At 41.5% G+C, this 13,931-nt stretch overlaps 1 protein-coding gene across 1 annotated transcript in view; it reads right to left on the reverse strand.

Moving 5' to 3' along the window:
• Positions 1 to 7,718: 7,718 nt before the first annotated feature.
• Positions 7,719 to 13,931, reverse strand: part of MYH15 (myosin heavy chain 15) — a 117,531-nt gene continuing 111,318 nt past the window's right edge. The window contains exons 41-43 of the mRNA XM_048493758.1: positions 12,728 to 12,823; positions 10,429 to 10,566; positions 7,719 to 7,848 (exon numbers count right to left, since the gene is read on the reverse strand). Coding sequence (XP_048349715.1) covers positions 7,831 to 7,848; positions 10,429 to 10,566; positions 12,728 to 12,823 — 252 coding nt within the window. The 3' untranslated portion in view covers positions 7,719 to 7,830. The remainder of the gene's footprint in view (positions 7,849 to 10,428; positions 10,567 to 12,727; positions 12,824 to 13,931) is intronic.

A 13,931-nucleotide genomic window follows, 5' to 3' on the forward strand; every position in this document is an offset into this window, starting at 1 on the left:
GTATGATCTACACTGTTAAAAACAAAACAAAAAAACAAGATTTTCTCCTTACAAACACTACCAAACTCATCCAAAATATCAAAGAATAGCAAGCACACTTTTTGTGATTCTGATGATTCTTTTTCAGGCTAGAAGTTCAGTATAAAAAAAAAGAGGGAAGAGAAATGAAGATTTTTTAATGAAAGAATCCAAAGTCAGTGATCGGTGTTGAAGTACTAACTGGTGGTGGAAAGTCTCATCAAATCACAGCTGACTTACAACACCCAATAAGGTTTTCAATGCAAGAGATAAACAGAGATCATTTTCCAGTTTTAAAATTATCTTTTATTTATTAACCACCTTGAATACCTTGTCACAGATACTTTAATTGCAGTGTACAATTCACAGTATATCCTGTATTTCAGATTTGATACGAAATTAAATGACTTCCAACTAGAAATGGTCTTATTTCTTAACAAATTCAGGTGAAATAAAGAAATTAACTGCTTCCCTGCTCTAGGAAAAGATAAATGGCAAAAACGGGCAACTGAACCAGTGTAAAAATCTTATAAAATAAAATAAGAGATTTTTATAGTGCCGTTCCCTTTTCAGGCTCAGGGTGGTTTCCAACCTTTAATAAAACAGTGCATAATAAATGCAGTATAAATAGTTTAAAACTTACAATTAAAAATTAAGTGTAAAAGTATGGCACAGAAATTCAGAAGGGTTTTTGCCTCATCTACACTCAGGCCATACTTCTTGAACTAGTATTTGCTGTTTAAATTGAGTGGGTGTCTAGCAGAGGGAAGCAGCAGTAACAAGAAGGAGGTGGATACAGGGAAACAATGAGGAAAGAGAGGGGGAAAGATGAGAAGGGCAGAGAAAGGGGGAAGGAAAAATGGAAGGTTATGTGTGGCTGCCCTAGAAGAGCATTCAAAAGCTACAACTGATACAAATACTGTGACCAGAACGTTAACTGGAGTGGATCGCAGGGACCATATCACTCCAGTCTTGTTCCAGCTATACAAGCACTCGCTTTGTCTTGAGTCCCGATGGTATTGGTATTGACCTTTAAAACTCTATGCAGTTGGTACCAGAATATTTTAAGGACCTCCTAATCTCATATGAACCTACGTGACCACCATGGACATCTTCAGGGGTCTGTTTCAGGTACCCTCCATCATCAAAGACTATATGGGAAAAAACTTGAGGAAAGTCCTCAGTTTTGGCCCCAATATTATGGAATTCCCTATCCAGAAAGATTTACACCAGAATATTTTAAGGACCTCCTAATCTCATATGAACCTACGTGACCACCATGGACATCTTCAGGGGTCTGTTTCAGGTACCCTCCATCATCAAAGACTATATGGGAAAAAACTTGAGGAAAGTCCTCAGTTTTGGCCCCAATATTATGGAATTCCCTATCCAGAAAGATTTACATGACTTCCTCTATCTATGCTATTTGGTCTTTGAGAGAAGACTGGCTAGGAGAAGTGGTATAAGTGGCAAGGGTGGGAAGTCCCTGTGGGACAAGTCTTGCCGGCTGCTGAGAAAGAAGCTCTGTGGGGGGTGGCAGCAACACCAGCAGCCTGGGAACTTCTCTTGGGCCAGGTAATTAGGTTGGAGGAAAGGGTCCTTTGCCTTTTTTGTGAAGGGGCATTTTGCCTTCCTTCACTTTTGTTGTTTTGACCATTATGAATTCGCCTTCAAAGCATCTATTTTGTATGCTTCGTTCCTAAGCAAGCAGGCAAGATTACATTTCCAGGCACCCGTATCTTGGGAGGGAAAAGTCCAACTGCTGAATGTCCAGCTCTTACCCACGTCCTCCACTCTTTTCCAAAGTTGCTTGCACAGTAATGTTTATTATGTCAGTTTCTGTTAGTTTGTATATAAGAGTTGTTTCTCCCTTGAGTTATGGGTTTTTTTTTTAACTTGCTGGTTGGTTGTTTCATTTAAAGGATGAAAAGATTGCAGAGAATGAAACTTTTTGTTTCTTTTCAGGTGTAAGTTGCACACATATCTCCAGCTTTTGGATCTGTGCGACTGTGGGATTCCTTTGCCTGCTCCTTGCAACATTAATGGAAATTGAAATGCAGACAGCTTCATCTGGTGAGCCCCCCACCCCAGCTGCCTGCCCTGGGCCCCTTTGTGGCAAAGCCCCCCCCCATGCACTCTCATCCCATCCCTGCTATAGATCAGGCTGTGAGTCATGTGGAGGGGGGGCACAATTTCAGTGCTTGCCCTGGGCACCAATTTTTGTAGATATATGCCTAGTTCTTTCTAGATAAAAGAGAATGGCCCTGCACACATATGAAGTATGGAGGGCCTTCTCAGCTTCTGACTTTGGCTTGCAAAGAAAGTGGGCAACACTACATCCTGACCCATGTGAGAAGGTAAAACTACTTTAGGCAGATGGTCCAAACTAGGTCTCAGTGGTCAAATCCCCACTTGAAATTTGCATGCAGATGCAAACCTGTTTGTTGTGAAACTGTGTCCTCTTCATCGGAGTTTCTCCCTCCCTACCGCAGCAAGCACACAGCAGACACACCCGGTTGCAGAACTCTTAGCAATCCCCAATACCAGGTGAGCTTGCTTCGCCAGTCTCTCCCGATTTGATGGCGCGGGACCTTTTCCCACTGTGGAAATGTACATTGTAGGGGCATGATAAAAAAAAACACCAGCATGTAAAAGTTTAACGTTTAACTGTTTGATTGTGCCAACAGTTAATCGTTACCTGTGTAAACTATTAACGATTCAAAGTTTCACATTTGCCTGTTTAACGTTTGTGTCCCCTTCTGCTGGCTGATCTCAAAAGCGGAAACGAAACCAAGGAAAGACTGTGCACGCATCCCAGCGCTGATTGGTTGCCTGAATTCCGCATCACACTCCAGGGCGGGAAACGAGTCAGGGTTTCAACCCTTATCCCTCCCCTCGGATCAGCTCTGAACCGTGTTAATGGGGTCTATGCCACTTGCAACCAGGTCCTGCCGGAACGCGGATTAACGGGGAGAACGAGCGCCAGAAACGGAATCTGCCACACAAGCAATGGGGAGGTCGTCCCTCAAACCTGGTTAGTTTGTGTTCTGAAACCTGGCTAAGACAGTAGTGGGGATTCGACCAGAATGACCTTGTTGGGATGCATCTTCAGGAATGGAGATTTTCCTTCTCTGGGAACATGTAAACCCTGGTCTGTACCAGCTTCTGAAGGGTGAGGAATCAGGGGATCTGGATTAATGTGGGGCAATTAAAATACATGTGATCTTGTCTGACTGAATCTTTGCGACCACTTTCTGCTGGAGGGGAAACAGGGGGAAGATATACAAAAACACCTTGCTCCATTCATATAGAAATGCATCTCCCAATGAATTCGACCTCAAGCCCACTCTGGAGCAGTAAGCCCAGACCACTGCATTCAGTACAAAGTGAGCAAGTCAATTTTATGTACTCCTCTCTGATGAAACACTTATTTTAGGTAATATGGGTTTAAGACCCAATCCTGGTGTTTGTGGACTTTTCTGCTCAGGGAATCTACCCACACATTCTGCTGGCCTGCTATGTGAATCGCTGACAGATAACAGCAGTGTTGTGTTGCCCAGGTCTGTATCCTGGAAACCTCTTTGTTCAGTCAGAAGAATCCCATGCTACCTTGCTTCAGTATATAAAATTTGGTCATTGTGTTGTCTGTAGCCACTACAATGTTCTTTCCCAACACCTACTGTGCAAATAAAACAGAGGCATATCTCACTGCCCATAATTCTAGAAGATTAATATGTAGGGTGTATTCTTGCAGGGAACATGCCTCCTTAACCAGTTGCCCTTTGCAGCTTAAGTGGGAAGCATCCATAAATAGATAAACATCATAGGACGGAACTCCAAACAGAACAAATTTTCCACCCCTCCCACCAAGAGAGGGGTCTGATAATGGACCTAGAAATGGAAAGTTTAACATATTAGTGGTCCCACTGAGGGTTGAAAATCCACAAGAATCAGTTTTGCTATGGCCTCATGTGCAATCTAACATGTGCCACAACCATTGTCATGAAAGCCTTGATGCCCAACATTTTTTTGAATCTGAGTAGCAGGTTGGTACCTATTTGACTTAAATCAATGGACCATACCACTGATTGCCTTGGTTCTCAGTCTGGGGAACTGCTAGCCTCTTGATTCCACCGGCAGTCTGGATTGCTTTCGTTTTCCTCTCCTATTCCCCCAATGCAAGTTGCCCCGCCTCTCACCACCCTATCCAGAAGTGACAAAGAGATCCCCACAGTTCAAAGCAAGAATTGGTGGGGCTGAATCTCTGGTTCTCCTGCTACAGTTGTTCTCAATTTAGCTCCAGCACTTGCATCCATTGGAGAGCACCATCAAAATCACCCACCCCTCCGCTTCTTCAATAGATCCAAGGAATGAAAGGAATGCTCTGGCAGAGAGCAATTTTCATTTTACGGCCCCCTGCCCACCCCCAGTGTGTTACCAGCTGCGGTGCCCACCCTACCTCTGAACTCCCCCCACTGCTGCAGCACCACTTGGAGGAATGTGGGTGGGAGTTTAGCAGGTCAGTATGTTTTGCTATTTGGTCCCACAAATGCATCTAATATCTACTCATAATGGGCAGTGCATGTAAATTACAGTGATTCTGTGGTTCCAGTAAAATACAATAGGTTTTTTTGGGGGGAGAAATGTAGTTATTTGGAAATTAGTCTTTAGATTAATAATTATTAGATTAATAATAGAGCGAAGATATAAATCATTTATCCTTTTAAATGAACAGTGATTGCAGTAAATTCTAAGAGGAGCTGAAAATGAGAGTCTCATCTGGTCCCAGTCTTTCTGAGGATACTTTCATGGCCTAAATCCTTAATTGCTTTGTCAGTTATTAAGAATTATGCATTTAAGTCCACAGGTTACTCTTCATCCTGCTGTCAGTGTGAGGCAAGAAGTGACTAACAGCTAGCAAAATGCTGGAAATAACATCACTGCTCATGCTTTATTACAAAAGTTGGATAATGAAAAAGAGCTTCCCTTGTGCAGGATAGATTATGCATTCATGCCACTTTTGTCTACTGACAAGGAAAAATGGAACTCGGTGACAGAGGTACACTTTCCAAAGTTAAAGACAAAGCTTTCTCTTTTGTCATTTACTCTCTTAAGAATGTGCTAATAGTCTGGAATCACCAGCACATAATTATTTCTTCGTAGCCTGTCAGAATACAAGAATTATATTTGAGAAAACGCATGGAAGAGCATTTAATTCTGCCAAGGCATAGCTTCTTGTAACACTAAAAACACATCTATGCTGCTTGTCTTTGACCTAGCAGTACAAGAAATTAACCCACCCCTTCTGGATGACCAGCTATGAATGGGAAGCTCCTTTTGGCTCTAAATGTAGCTTGGGCAAAGTTCAATGATTACCTTTACATATATATCTACTTTACCAAAGCATGTCCCCACCACTCCTTCCCCACAATTAAAAGCCTACAGAGGATTTTTTTTAAAAAAAAATGACCAATACACTTGCATTCTTTCCCCTGTTTAAATTATGTTCTCTTCTGGTAATGCAGGACAGCTTCATAGGAGCCATGACAATTTCCATTAAATTTTAAACAAAATTCCCGATACTTAGCCAAATGCCTCCAGTTTTATGTGAACTAGAGGGCCACTGAGTTATTTCTTCAGTAATATTGTGCACTTGCTAGTATGTCTCCTATCTTAACAGCCTGTTCAGAGATTCAAAGCTCAGGCTGAGGATCTCAAGGGATTCTAGGATACATCTTTGGTACAATACTTTGGCCCTTTCTGTACAAGCCATTTAGAATGTTTCCAGAACAATAATGAAATATTTCCAGTTTGGACTTCCATGCTTCGATTCCCCCATTGGTGCTCGAGACATTTCATTTACCTTTTAAGCCACCTTTTTGGGCCCTTGCTAGAGCTAGGTGCAACTCTTTCCCCTGAGCCTTTCTTCAAGGGCGTTTTTCGAGGACCCCTAAACAAAACCGGGTTTGCTCTCATTGCACTAATACTCCTGAGACAATGCTGCACATTTTACTCGATTGTCCCAAATACGCTGATTTTAGACCTGATTGTCATTGTATGATCCCTCCTCTGTTATGGCACCCTCCTCCTAATCTTTGGACTTGTTTTTTGTTAAATAATAGCTCATCTGTGAAACTGGAGATGGTTGCAGATTTCATGGGAAAAGTTCTGGTATGTTGATCCTCCCCTGTATTTCAGATTTTTGTTTTCGACTCTGTATTTTTAATGCAGATTAAAGGTTTATCATCATCATCATCATCATCATCATCATCATCATCATCGTCATCATCATCGTCATCACCACCACCACCACCCAACTTTTCTGAAATGTTTTTTATGATGATTTTTTGCCCTTGAAATGTTTTTGAGTTGACTACCCTTGCAGTGTGGTCATACTTGAAATGTTTTAAATTTCCAACCAAAAAGCTTGGCTGTTTTCAATGCCCCTGTGCTGTCACTCAACTTTCCCCTTGGAGCCTGGCTCTCCATTTTTTTATGTCTCTCGTCTCACTCCTTTCCCCCTCACCTCTTCATTTCCTCACTCAGAGCCTGGCTTGCCATTTTTGTGTGTGTCTCTTGCTTGCTTCTTTCCCTCTCACCTCTTCATTTCCTCATTTGCTTTTTAAAAAGGTTTTTTTGTCATAACCATGAAGTAATGTTTTAACAAATAAATAAAGCAACGAAGCAATGCACCAGCAGAGCACTGCTTCAACAAATAAGAAAAAAAAGCCAGCCATATAATGTTTCAGGTCAGCATGGTCTCACATTGTGGCAAAGGGCAAAAACCAAAACATTTTCAATATGTAGTAAATGAGGTGTGTGAAAAAGACCTTTTAACAGTTAAGGGCCATGTTTATGACCAGTAACTCTAGTCTGTAGTTATTATTTAACAATTTTTCAGGTAGCATATATGCACGTATAAGAACAGATTATGCGGTGCTTAGAGCTGGTGTGGTGCAATAGTTAGAATGTCACACTACTCTTCCATGGAAGCTTGCTAAGTTACCCTGTGCATGGAATGGGAATTCTACACACATTCTCAGCCTAACTAAACTCACAGGGTTGTTGTGATGATGAAATGGAAAAGAGGATACCCAAGTAAGCTTCTTTGGTTCCCGCTAAGGAGAAAGACAGGATATAAATCTCTTCTTTCCGAACTGGTTTCCTGCATGTGCAGGGTCAGTTTTGTAACTGTCTCTTCCAAAGGTCACGATTTTGAGTGTCTTCTGGGGTAAGGTCCTTTGCCTGCAGGTCTTCATTGTTTGATAAAGGTGGGGTATAAATGATGTACATAAATATATAAGCTTCATTATGAACATTATGAGCCCCAGAAACTTAGAACTGAACCTTTGGTATATTGTGAACGGTTTCTGGTTAATCACCCTGACTTTAAACTAGATGACCCTTCCAGATCCCCCATTCATAGTGGGTTATTTGACTCATATGTCAGCAGAAATGGCTTAGGCTTGGACCACACAAGCCCAGTGCAAAGGAAACACAGCTGTTGAACAGTGTAATTCATTTCAATGAGCATTGCAGAAAAAAAATGTTCCCAGTGGAATGTGTCCATTATCTCCCACATCCTAAATGAACAGGGAACTTAATATAATATAATGGCCATCGCAGACACTGTTTTCCTGCCATTTTAATCCCAAATCTTGAAAAAACAGAATAGAAAAGGCAAACAGTAAGGACAGCAGTTAATTTAAGTTTGATATTTATTTAAGATTTCTGTTTTTCTTCTGCCTCAGCTTTGGACTAAAGTAATAGATTGTGTCATCACCATTCTGTCCTTTATCAGGCATAATATTTTTACTCCTCATCACGAACCTGAAAGATATTATAAAAGGTGTCAACAGAGTTTAGGCACAATAGAAAACGCAGCATGGCTTTTGGAGATGGCAATTCTACACACATCACTGGGAAATTAAGACTTCCTGAACTCCAAGGAACTTGAGTCTAGGTAGCCAATTACAAAATCCACCTGAGAAGCAAGTAAATAAACAGGCAGGCACAATTTCTATTTCCCACTCCTGTTCCTGTTTCCTCTTCTGATTCTCCCACTGTAGCCTCTGTGTATGACAATACACTCCTTCACAAAGAGAGCTCACTTGGCTTCCTAAGCTTGGTGCTTCAGCATTCAAGAACTGTCACTAATATTCCAATTTACCTGTTTCAGTGCGTGTGTGTGTTTGTGTGTGAAAATAACATATTATTAGGGATGCAGTTGGGAAGCACAACTTTCTGCAGCAAAATGGTGTGAATGAAAATGCTTAAAAAGTCCTCCTCAACTGGAATTGGCACAATGGCTTACATCTTGCTTTTTAGAAGTCCTAAAACAAGAATCTTCATAAATTGTGATTTTGCCCTTAGTCAAATAGTGGTTTTCTTCCAGACTATGAAAAATGCTTGTCACAGAAATCATCAAGAGATGTGGGCATATTCTCCATCTACTGCAGAAATGGTCACAAATATATGTCTTTTATAAACTTCCTATAAAGCTGAAGCTCTACTTCTTCACTTAGGTGGTAAGCATTCATGCTTTCTAGTCTGGTGTTCCCCTGTTGAGCCCCAGAATGGTGGCCATGACAACAGCATCACATGAGTATGCAATGTGCCAGTACAGACCTCCTCCATAGCCTTCACAGTGTGGTGGGAGCTTTCATCGCACGCATTAGTGAATAAGGTGTTTCTCAATACCCATAATTAGAGAAAATTATGCTGAAAGAACCAGAAAATATGAGCTATGACTGCCAAAATAACTAACATGAACCAATGCCAAAGTTATAACTGCCAGTTATAGCTGGTTGGGGGAAGGGGGTAATCCAAATTCTAACAAAGTCCATTGTCAAACTACACATTGATTTTAATAATCCTAGGACTGCACCTTTGCAAACTAATATTTATATTAATTACAGTAGCTCCTAAGGCATCATTACAAGTGTAAAAATATATAACTTAGATGATTAATATGTTGTGGGCACCCTCTAATTAGTTTGCCCTAGACTAAAATAATACACTGAAGCACTTGGCACTGCAGTATGGAATAGATTCACACAGTCTATGTACTTTATTTGCAACCAAGGCCCAGAAGCCTTGACAGAAATTTTGGATCCTGTGAAAGATGTTCCTATTGGTTTGTTTGTTCATTGGTTTGTTTGTAGCTCACTGTAGTCAGGCTCAGGGCAGCTCAGATACACATAAAATCAATAATAATCAAAATATTATCATTATAATTTTAAAAATTTTAAGAATTTTAGTGTCCTTAATAAGTTATGGACCCTCAAAGGTATAGCCCCCATCTTCTACTAGCTCCCATTGGAAACAATGGGGGATGGGGCACCCCCTTTGGGAGTCCATAACTTTGGACCCCCTGAACCAAACCTCACCAAACCTGGATGGTATCATCAGTAGAGTCTCCCAACAAATCCATGAAATTTTGGTGCTGCTAGCCTAAAAACCATGCCTCCTGCAGACCAAAAACCACTTAAAAATACAAAAAAAACCACAAACGGGGGTGGCGCTTCGGACATGTAATGGGGGGTTTGAACCCAAGAATTCCCCCTTCTTTAACTACGTCCTTGCACTCAATAGATAACAGAAGAGGGGAAGGGGAAATAGGTGATCTTCATATGCTGAAAACATCACCTGCCTGCGTGGAATCTAGGTGTACAGAATGGTTTGGGGCAATAATCTACACAGTCTAAGTTGATACACTGTTCTCCTTTACACTTGCCCTAAGGCTTGAGCCTTACACTAATGCTTTCTGAGTCAATACTAAGTGGGGAAATGGGTGTAAAGAGAATGACTGGAGGGGGTCAGACAAAGGTAAAGGATGTTGATCAGGAAGTGTCAATGACAGCTGGATGCCACTGGACAGAGTGGGTGTTTCACCTGCTCCGCATTGCCCACTATAGACTCCATCTCTGCATAGGTGCTGTTATTGACCAAAGTGGGATTTCCAAATTCAGTTGCAATGACAAACCACAGTTACTACACACTGTGATTGATAAACAACAGACAATCTGAAATAAACAGCCCCAGTTTAGTTCTCCTGAACTGTCCATGATTTGTTGGAAGGTCAACATTCAGATGTCACAATTAACAATAGTTTAGAAAACCATGGTTAACTGTGATAACAGAATGCAAGTTTCCTCTCCACAGCAAGTGATAGCCAATGATTCTGGCACGTGTTCATCTCCTTGTATGAGCTCTGCAAGAGAGGAAAGGATGGGTCGCTAGCAGGTTTCTGCTATTTTTTGGTCACTTGCAATTCATCTGACCAGATCTCTGTTCCTTCCTCCAAAGGGGCTGGGCAGAGAAAAAAAGGAAAGACTGTTCCAGACACATAAACCGGTCCTAAGAGAGGTATGACTTGCCTTATAAGTTCTAGCAGATATTCTAACATACCTTTTTCATGCCAATATCTCTGGACTTGCTCCTGAGTTTATTGACCTGAGATTCCGCTATTTCAGCTCGTTCTTCAGCATCACCCAATTCATGCTGCTGCTTTCGGTACTTTGCAAGGTACTGGTTGGCTTGCGATTCCTATCAGGAAAAATGTACATTAAAACACTTTGATTCTAGAGATATGGCTAAAAATGGTCTTGCATAAGTTGGAAAAAGGACAGGGCTACGTCAAACATGTATCAGTAAACAAGTATTTATTTCAGCCTCCTGAAATTTACATTCCACCTGTGCTCTGAAAATAAGTTTCATTTAAAAGATTTCCTCTGTTAGTGAATAGAGGATTTCCTCTGTTAGTAGACTGAGAGTTTTAGAGCACTGTTGGGTCTGACACTTACTAAGTGGCCACTTGGAGCAGCAACCCATGCATACCCCCTATACCACTGCCTGGCTGATGAGGACTGCTAGTGAAGCCTGTGTGACCCATTATGGCTTGCGTAAGAGGATGCACACAACCTTGCACCCATTCCCTGCTGCCTGGTTCTTAGTGGGATACAGCTAGAATGACAAGGATGGAGCAAGATTAGGGAGGCACAATGTTTTTAAGCAATCCCTATATGGAATTCTTAGTGTTTAACTGATAAGCAAAAAAGTTTGTGTGCAAAAGAAACAGTAAATGTTCAAGAACAGGATTCTCAAATTTTATGGTGTCTTTCAAAAGAACAACAACAGACAGGCATATAAGGGGATAAGAAGAGTGGAAAATCTCTATGGAACAATAGCATGGTCAATATTCAGAATTTAAGGGAGAGAACCCAGTGAAGTACAAAAATACCTCAACCTCCCAACAAGGTAATCTACCTAAGGCAGGGCCTGAAGCTCTTCTAAAATCATGATTAATCTCCTGACCACAGAGATTAGGTTCCCTGGAGAAAATGGAAGTGTCAGAGGTTGTTCTTATGTTCTTCTTATGTTCTTAGGTTGGCTTTATGGCATCACATCCCTGCTGATCTCCCTCCTCCAGCCTGCCCCAAATTTCCAAGAATTTCCCAAACCAGAGTTAGCAACCCTACCCCAACCCTTCTCCAATTAGTAATTTCTCCATTTGTTCGAGCAACACTGTTCTAGGAAAACACAAACTGGATCAGGGCATAAGACTGGCCCATCATCTACTTTATGAACTAATCAAGAGATATCAGAATTTGAATTCAAAAAGGGGACATGAGGCAGATCATGTTTCAACCAATTACACAGCCCTGAGAAGTCTTATTTTAGTTTTTGACAACACTGGTTCTAAGCAGAATATCTCAAGCTGTGCAACCACATGCCTATACTTTGGATCTCCAGGTATGTTAGACGTTCGGTAAGCATAGTACTTCATTTCTTCCCTTTAATTAATTTAGTCAGAAGATCAATCTATTACATTCACTGAGGAAAGAAGAGAATACAGAGTGAAAGGTTTTAAGACAGAAGAGTTTCATTTGTCTTACTAAGACAAAGGATTCTGAATCAATATCATTCTGCATGAAAAAATGTATTTAGATAGTGGATTGTATCTCATGTCATCAATTTGTGGGGGGAGGTTAAAACATTAAATAATTCTGAAATTTAAAAATTACAAAGGCTTCATTCTGCAATAAAATCATTAACGAAAACCAGAAAAAACTATATTACTGTACCAAATTTATTCTGATTTTGTCAAATTAGATTCCTTTTTGGAAATTCATGTATTACTGGTAGGGGAAAAAATGAATAGATCATTCCTGTAGGAGTGGATATACCTTGTAGCACTGGGGTCATGGGGAGAGACAGCACAGACCATTTAGTAAGTATTTTCCATGTATTTTCATGTTTGCCTCTGTACTTTTAAAAGTCACACAAGTTCATCTTCAAAAGGAAAGATACACTGCTGAGCTTTTCAGAATCCTGGGCTAATTAGACAGCTAAGTACAGCTAGTCGAAGAGGTACTTTTATGGCTGGATAGATTTCCAGATTTCCAGACTTCCTACTCTGCCCTTGTGCCACAGGATCCAACTGCTATTACATTCAGCACAAACTATTTCATTATTGTAAAATATAGAAAATGTATTCTCAGAAAAAGAAACGTGATTGTAATTCAAGTGCTAATAATTCAAAAAGGACGTGCCCTTTCTGAACAAGGACCTCCATGGACTACCTTTCTTCCCTAATGAGGGTGCTGTCTCTTGGTTATTTTGTCTCAAACAGAGAAGGGGAAAATATCACTTATTATCAGTTATGACAATGTCCACGCATTATACGGCACAAACCTACGGCACTTACAGCTTCTTCTGCTTGGTGTTTATAACTTTTCACTTTCAGCTGAAGTTTATCGATCAGTTCTTGCATCCTTGTCAAGTTTTTCTTGTCTTCCTCTGCCTTTGGAGTAAAAACAGAGAAATAATTACATGAGTTCTCTTTTTTTTCTGATCTTCCTCCAAGGAGTTCAGAATGGCCTACATGGAAACATTCCATTTTATTCTACTGCCACTGTTTGAGATAAATGCACACCCAAAACTACCCAGGAAACTTCACAGGTTATCAGTTGCCGCCCGAGGATGGGACCACTCCTTCTCGGAGCCCCTTGATCCAATAACCACACCACACTCCTAGCTGGGGTAAATTATTTGGCCATAGACAACCGTTTATTGTGCAGTAAAAAACGTGAGGCGCAGCATGGGATTTTGATCTGATTTCTGCTACAGAGCTCCAGTGGGCAGTCAGTCTCTTACTGGAGCTTTGCTGTGATGCTCAGCTAGGCAGTTGGCCTCTTGCTGTAGCATTCCATACCAAAATGAGGGGGGGATGCTCCCTAGCTCCCCTCCCCCGGCCCCCTCAGATCAATTCCCATGCATCAAACCACCAAATGGCTATGACAAAGAAGCATGCATTAACACATCACCAAAGCACAAAGGGAGAGGTAGGTGGGCAAGTCGCTGGCTGGCCATAGCACATGGCCGACATAAAGGCCGGCCTGGCCTTTTATAGGTCCTGACTGGCCTCCCCTGGATGACGTCGCAGTGCTGGCAATGTGATGCCTGCCCTCAAGGGGCTTGGCTGGGAGGCCCCCCATCCGCCCTTACTAGGGCAGAAGCCAGGGACTCTCTCCTGCCCTTGCTGGGCAGCAACTGAACTGACTTGCACCCAAGTTCAACACTCTGTTCTCGGTACCACACTGTCTCTCAACAACAATTGCAAGTTATTCAGCTAAGTCAGGGTTGAAGTTATGCATTGGATAGTTCCTGGGTTAAGATCAGTGGTGGGATCCAAAAATTTTAATAACAGGTTCTGATGGTGGTGGGATTCAAACAGTGGCGCCACCGCACACACGCACCTCCAGTCCCTATTGGGCAGGGAGGTTGCTTTAGTAACCCCTTCTCGGCACTCAGAAAAAATTAGTAACTGGTTGGATCCCACCTCTGGTTAAGATGTGGAAAATCTAGCTTCAAATTCATACTCAACCACAAAGTATACTGAGTGGCTTCCT

This window comes from Sphaerodactylus townsendi, linkage group LG04 (assembly GCF_021028975.2).
Source record: "Sphaerodactylus townsendi isolate TG3544 linkage group LG04, MPM_Stown_v2.3, whole genome shotgun sequence".
Lineage (NCBI taxonomy): Eukaryota > Metazoa > Chordata > Lepidosauria > Squamata > Sphaerodactylidae > Sphaerodactylus > Sphaerodactylus townsendi.